At 63.7% G+C, this 5,712-nt stretch overlaps 1 protein-coding gene and 11 non-coding genes across 12 annotated transcripts in view; 7 read left to right on the top strand and 5 right to left on the bottom strand.

The window, feature by feature from the left end:
- Window positions 1-449, top strand: part of LOC103902137 (vitelline membrane outer layer protein 1 homolog) — a 1,079-nt gene extending 630 nt beyond the window's left edge. The window contains exon 3 of the mRNA XM_009283143.1: window positions 161-449. Coding sequence (XP_009281418.1) covers window positions 161-449 — 289 coding nt within the window. The remainder of the gene's footprint in view (window positions 1-160) is intronic.
- A 605-nt stretch (window positions 450-1,054) lies between these two features.
- Window positions 1,055-1,128, bottom strand: TRNAT-AGU. Its single transcript has one exon. It is a non-coding gene; the product is annotated as a tRNA-Thr (tRNA).
- A 294-nt stretch (window positions 1,129-1,422) lies between these two features.
- Window positions 1,423-1,494, bottom strand: TRNAP-AGG. The gene has a single exon. It is a non-coding gene; the product is annotated as a tRNA-Pro (tRNA).
- A 211-nt stretch (window positions 1,495-1,705) lies between these two features.
- On the top strand, window positions 1,706-1,788 carry TRNAS-UGA. Its single transcript has one exon. It is a non-coding gene; the product is annotated as a tRNA-Ser (tRNA).
- A 757-nt stretch (window positions 1,789-2,545) lies between these two features.
- On the bottom strand, window positions 2,546-2,617 carry TRNAA-UGC. Its single transcript has one exon. It is a non-coding gene; the product is annotated as a tRNA-Ala (tRNA).
- A 250-nt stretch (window positions 2,618-2,867) lies between these two features.
- On the top strand, window positions 2,868-2,939 carry TRNAP-CGG. Its single transcript has one exon. It is a non-coding gene; the product is annotated as a tRNA-Pro (tRNA).
- Window positions 2,940-3,217: 278 nt separating this feature from the next.
- On the top strand, window positions 3,218-3,289 carry TRNAA-UGC. The gene has a single exon. It is a non-coding gene; the product is annotated as a tRNA-Ala (tRNA).
- Window positions 3,290-3,580: 291 nt separating this feature from the next.
- Window positions 3,581-3,662, top strand: TRNAS-UGA. Its single transcript has one exon. It is a non-coding gene; the product is annotated as a tRNA-Ser (tRNA).
- A 543-nt stretch (window positions 3,663-4,205) lies between these two features.
- TRNAA-CGC lies at window positions 4,206-4,277 on the bottom strand. Its single transcript has one exon. It is a non-coding gene; the product is annotated as a tRNA-Ala (tRNA).
- A 265-nt stretch (window positions 4,278-4,542) lies between these two features.
- TRNAP-CGG lies at window positions 4,543-4,614 on the top strand. The gene has a single exon. It is a non-coding gene; the product is annotated as a tRNA-Pro (tRNA).
- Window positions 4,615-4,906: 292 nt separating this feature from the next.
- TRNAA-UGC lies at window positions 4,907-4,979 on the top strand. The gene has a single exon. It is a non-coding gene; the product is annotated as a tRNA-Ala (tRNA).
- A 352-nt stretch (window positions 4,980-5,331) lies between these two features.
- On the bottom strand, window positions 5,332-5,403 carry TRNAP-AGG. The gene has a single exon. It is a non-coding gene; the product is annotated as a tRNA-Pro (tRNA).
- Between the last annotated feature and the right edge of the window lie 309 nt (window positions 5,404-5,712).

The following is a 5,712-nucleotide window of genomic DNA, read 5'->3' as shown; positions in this document are numbered from 1 at the left end:
CCGTGTCCCAGAGCGGCAGGTGAGCCCCCAGCCCCCCCCGTCCCCTCTCTGTGGCTGGAAAGCCTCCTCCATGGCTGCCTACAGCTCCGAAGGGCTTGCACTGTCTCCTCCTCCCACACCCCCTGGCCTCGGCATGAACCATCTCCTCTCCCCCGTCTAGGTGGGGCCACTGGTCAGAGGTGGCCCACTTGGTGGGCTTCACGCTGCGGGTTGAGGCGCCCCAGTGTGGGCTCCTGAGCAATGAAGTGGCCACCACAAGCGCCCGCTTCGCCTGCTCCGATGGGCACGTCCTGGAGGGGCCGGGGTCCACCTGGGGCCAGTGGGGTGGCTGGAGCGCCCAGTGCCCCAGGGCAGCGTGTGGCATCAAGACACGGCAGGATCCTGCACAGGGGCTGAAGAGGGATGACACGGCCCTGAATGATCTGAATGAACTCTTCTGCTGCCCATAATGAGTGCTGGAAACCCACTGCAGGGCACCCAATCTCATGACCCAACTCCACAGCAGAGCCTGTGCCGGGGTCCCCTCTCCCAGGACCCTACATCTGCTGGGAGATGCCTCAGCCCTGGTACCCTCAGGGGGCACCTTCCCCTTGTCCCCATGGGCTCCATCATTGCACAAGTGCTGCTGCTGGCCCCCCAACACTTACCCCGCTTCCCAGAGATGCTCCCAAGTCCTTTCTGCCCCCACCCAGACTTCAAGATATTCCCCAGCATCTCCAGGGCTGTCCCTGTCCTACCCTGAAATGAGCTTTCCGTAAAAGCATGCACCCAGACTGTGCCGTGGCAGCTTCATCATTGGGAGAGGGCAAACCAGGGCAGAGAAGCAGGGAGCTGTGGCCAGCCCTGCCAGGGCATGGCGATGCATCCCCCACTGAAGGGGGTAACCGAGAAGTTGCAGCCAGACCCTCCTCAAAGGGCAAAAGGATGGGAGGCTGTGAGCACTGGCAGAAATCCCAATGGGGCAGAAGGGAGTGGGGCCAATGGGGACCCCTACTCGAGGCAGAGTCCCCCAGCGCACTGCTTGAGGCAGGGAGGAAAAGCAGCCCCCAGGCCCAGGCACCACTGGGAGTCGAACCCAGGATCTCCTGTTTACTAGACAGGTGCTTTAACCAGCTGAGCCATGGTGCCCACCTGCCCCACCACCATTGGGTGCCCCACAACCACAGGGTGTGCCACAGCCACAGCCCCTGCCCAGCCCCTGTTCTCATCCCGCTGCCACCCCAACACCAGAGTCACCCTGCAGGACCAATGGGCCTAGGCACAGGAATGGGACCCCGGGGATGGGGGACAGTCCTGTGTGTCACGCTAAGCTCAAAGCCCCGGTGACTGTGGGGTGTCCCTGGGGGATAAAAGTCAACAGCCGGGTCCCAAATGAGCTCTGCACCAGCCAGGTGGGAGTGGGGTGGTGGGTGCCCAAAAGGAGGGCTCGTCCGGGAGTTGAACCCGGGACCTCTTGCACCCTAAGCGAGAATCATACCCCTAGACCAACGAGCCAGGGTGCACAGCTGATTGGGCACCCCCCACCCTGTGCCGGGCACTGGGGTGCTGGGGGGGCAGTGCTGCCCTGGGACCCCAAGGCCCTGGGCACTGCTTTTCAGGGATGGGCCCTGCCACCAGCCCCTGGGGAGCAGAGCGCGGCTGAGCATGTGTGCAGGGATGCACTGGCCACCCTGGAGGCTTCCCTGCTTCCCAGGAAAAAGGGGCAGCGTGTGATGGCCGAGGGGTGAAGGCGTTGGACTTGAAATCCAATAGGGTTTCCCTGCGCAGGTTCGAATCCTGCTCACAGCGAGAGATTTTACCTGCCACTATGGGAACTGGGCTGGGGGAAGCAGGGGCGGGAGCGGGTTGGGGTCCACGGCAGCCCCAGCCCTGCTCCTCACCTCCTCTCTGGGAAGCAGCTCCCGTACCGGGGAACCTCCTCCCTGGCAGCCCCAGGAGAGTGAGGCAACGTAGGGCAGGGAGCCATGGACCACTTGCCCCTGGGCCAGATGAAATCCTCCCCTGTGGGGAGGGACCACCCAGAGAGACTGGGGACCCACAGCCATGGGGTGTCAGTTGTGGGTTTATCTGCAAGATGCTTTTACCAGTGGGCTGTGGGCCAGCTGGGACCCACGCTGAGCCCAGGGCTGTGAGCCCAAGGGGGAGGGCTGGGGAGCCCAATGCAGGCTTGGGATACGGTTCCACCTTTAGGTGCGAGAGGACCTGGGTCCAACTCCCAGAGGAGTCCTCCCTTTGGGCAAAGCCTGCCCTGCTTTTGTCTGGGGAGTACAGACCTCATTTGGGGTCAGCTGTTGGCTTTCGTCCCCTTGTTCCCCCCAACGGTCACCGCAGCTTTGGGTTGGGCAGGGTGAGTGGGACAGCTCCCTCTCTCGGGTGTCCTGGCATGGGGTGCGGGCACCCACTGCACCTACCGTGCACCACTGCTGTCCCCCCAGTCCTGGGCCAGCCATACCCACAGGCAGCCCCAGGGCTTTTCTGTGGGGCCTGGGGTGCTCTGCCAGCCCTGCAGCCGGCAGGGAGAGGGCTCTGGGGAGACAAAAGGACATGGAGATGCTGGGGGTTGAACCCAGGGCCTCTTACATGCAAAGCAAGCGCTCTCCCACTGAGCTACATCCCCCTGTACATGGGCAGGACTGTGCCCAGGGGTTCCCGCTGACCCCTGTGGTCCAGCTGTCCCCACAGCCACTGGGGCCAGGGCAGTTATGTGCTGTGGCCACATCCAAATGCCGGCCCCACATCCTGGGCACAGTAAGATGGACTTCCCTGCTCCAGTCTCTGCCATGGGCAAAAGGCAGCATCAGCCACCCTCATCAACCCCCAAAATTGTGGGGTGCAGATGCTGGGGGTGCACTGGAGTGCAGCACCCTGGCTCGTTGGTCTAGGGGTATGATTCTCGCTTCGGGTGTGAGAGGTCCCGGGTTCAACTCCCGGACGAGCCCTCCTTTTGGGCACCCACCTTCCTTGGCTGGCACATGGGACTGTGGCATAACCAGGGCATGATGAGGGCAGCGGGGCCTGGCACAGAGGGGTCAGTGCCACATCCTGGCTGGGTGCATCCCCGTGGGGAGGCTGGACCCCCAAGAGCTGGCAGTGTGTGCCCCAAGGATCTGTTTTTGGGGTCAGGGCCCTTGGGGCAGAGCAGGGTGAGCGGTGGGCAGTGGGGCAGCGGTGGGGGGGTAAGGGGACTTGCCCAGGCCCCTACCCCTGCCCATGGACAGGGGATGTAGCTCAGCGGGAGAGTGCTTGCTTTGCATGTAAGAGGTCCTGGGTTCAACCCCCAGCATCTCCATGTCCTTTTCTCCCCGAAACCCGTTGTCTCCCTGGGCATCACTGGAGGATGCTTCCCTTTGGTGCCTGCCCTGTGACGAGGCTCTCTGCTGCACCTGGATTTTTTCCCAGCCATCGGTAAATACCCCTGGATGTCTCCTTTTCCCAACTCCGGCATGTGTGGGTACTGGGGCTGCCAAGGGGTACTGGGACTGTGCAGATGGCCCCACACCAGGCTGGGTGGCATTTTCTCCCCAGAGGCAGACCTCAGGGCAAAGCTGGGGTGTCCCTGCCCCATACAGTGAGGCCAGGAGCTGTGATGGCCGAGGGGTGAAGGCGTTGGACTTGAAATCCAATAGGGTTTCCCTGCGCAGGTTCGAATCCTGCTCACAGCGAGAGATTTTACCCACAGCTGGATGTGGGGCTGGGGGCCAGTGCAGCCCCATCTCGTGGGAGTCGATGGCTGGAGGGCAGTGGGGAGGGAGACAGCAGCACTCTAGGCAGCTGCCCTTCTCCTGCGCTGGGCACTGGTGGGCCTGCGGGATGGGACCCCTAGGTTCAACTTCCGGACAAGCCCTCCTTTTGGGCACCCACCGCCAGACACAGCCCCTGCAGGGACGGGGCACGGAGGGGGCAGCCACATCCCCTCTGCTGGGATGGTCCCACCACTGCCGGGAGCGAGGTGTGGCCTCGTGCTCTGTGGGCAAAGAGACATGGCTCAGCCATGGCCAGGGCTCGTCCCCTCCTGGGTGGGCAAGGGGCTGTCAGAGCAGGGGGGGGCGGCAGGGCGGGCCCCGGCTGCCGCCACGTCCCCACTGGGCAGCTCTGCCTGGGGGTCATGGTGCAGGGTATCTCCTTTGGGGATGCCTTCCAGAGGTAGAAGAAGAGTTTTATCAAGATCGCCCTGTGGAGAAGGTGGGTTTGATGAGGCAAAAAGCTGGAGATGCTGGGGATTGAACCCAGGGCCTCTTACATGCGAAGCAAGCGCTCTCCCGCTGAGCTACATCCCCTTGCCTGAGAGGTGCCTAGAGCTGGGGGTCCTGCTGCCTGCCCTGGTCCTCTTGGCCCCATGGCTTTTGGCGCCAGGGCAGTTACAGCCTGTGGCCATGTTCTGGTGCCAGCCCCCACCTTGCAGCCAGAGCAGAGCAAGGGGGACCTCCCAGCTGTGAAAATCCATCAAGGCCAAAAAGAGCTTCCCCAGGTCCCATCTCACCCCAACCAGTTCCCTGAGTAATGGGGCTCAAGGAGAGGGTTCCTGCCCTTTTACTGCAGCTTGGCTCGTTGGTCTAGGGGGATGATTCTCGCTTCGGGTGTGAGAGGTCCCGGGTTCAACTCCCGGACGAGCCCTCCTTTTGGGCACCTGCCTTCCTTGGCTGGCATGTGTGGCCCCAGCCTGTGGTGGGACCAGGGCCAGGGTGGTAGGAGGGCACCAGTGCTGGTGCAGCCAGGAGGGGCAGAGTGTTTGGGCTGGGCACATCCCCATGGCCAAGATGGAGCCCCTTAGAAGCAGCAGTAAGGATGGTGGAGTGCAGCCCCTGATGGTCTGTTTTTGGGGGCCTTGGGGCAAAGCAGGGTGAGCAGTGAGCAGTGATGGGGCAGTGAGGGGACTTGCCCAGGCCCCCACCACTGCTTGTGCAGAGGGGATGTAGCTCAGCGGGTAGAGCGCTTGCTTTGCATGTAAGAGGCCCTGGGTTCAACCCCCAGCATCTCCATGTCCTTTTGCCTCCCCAGAGCCCCCTCCCTGCCAGCTGCGGGGCTGGCAGAGCCCCCCACGCCCCACAGAAAAGCCCCGGGGTTGCCTGTGGGCACGGCTGGCCTGGGGATGCTTCCAGGCACCAGCAGGCTGTGAGGAAATGCCCGCAGCTCTTTCCCTCCCTTGCCCAGGCACTGCGAAGTGTCGTGGCACCTTGTCTCCCTTCCCCAGGGGGCTTGGGGCGAATGTTGGTGTTGGCAGGAGCTGCCGAGTTGGGGAGGCTGCCCATCCCCCCTGTGCTGGGCAGCATCCCCCCCCTGTCTCTGCTCCGGCTGCACAGGGGCTGTGCCCGGTGGTGGGTGCCAAAAGGAGGGCTCGTCCGGGAGTTGAACCCGGGACCTCTCGCACCCTAAGCGAGAATCATACCCCTAGACCAACGAGCCAGGGTGCACAGCTGACCGGGCACCCCCACCCTGTGCCAGGCACTGGGGTGCTGGGGGGGCAGTGCTGCCCTGGGACCTTGGGACCCTGGGCACTGCTTTTCAGGGATGGGCCCTGCCACCAGCCCCTGGGGAGCAGAGTGGGGCTGAGCATGTGTGCGGGGATGCACCGGCCACCCTGGAGGCTTCCCTGCTTCCCAGGAAAAAGGGGCAGCAAGGATGGGCTGGGACAGGGGGAGCCAGAGGTGCACAGGGAGCCCTGCAGTACCCCTTCCAGGGGCTGGGGTGGCTCTTGGCAGGGGGGGGACAGCC

This window comes from Aptenodytes forsteri, unplaced genomic scaffold (assembly GCF_000699145.1).
Source record: "Aptenodytes forsteri isolate BGI_AS27 unplaced genomic scaffold, ASM69914v1 Scaffold198, whole genome shotgun sequence".
NCBI classification, from domain to species: domain Eukaryota; kingdom Metazoa; phylum Chordata; class Aves; order Sphenisciformes; family Spheniscidae; genus Aptenodytes; species Aptenodytes forsteri.
The sequence above is the reverse complement of the archived record's forward strand: the minus strand, read 5'-3'. Positions and strand labels throughout refer to the sequence as shown.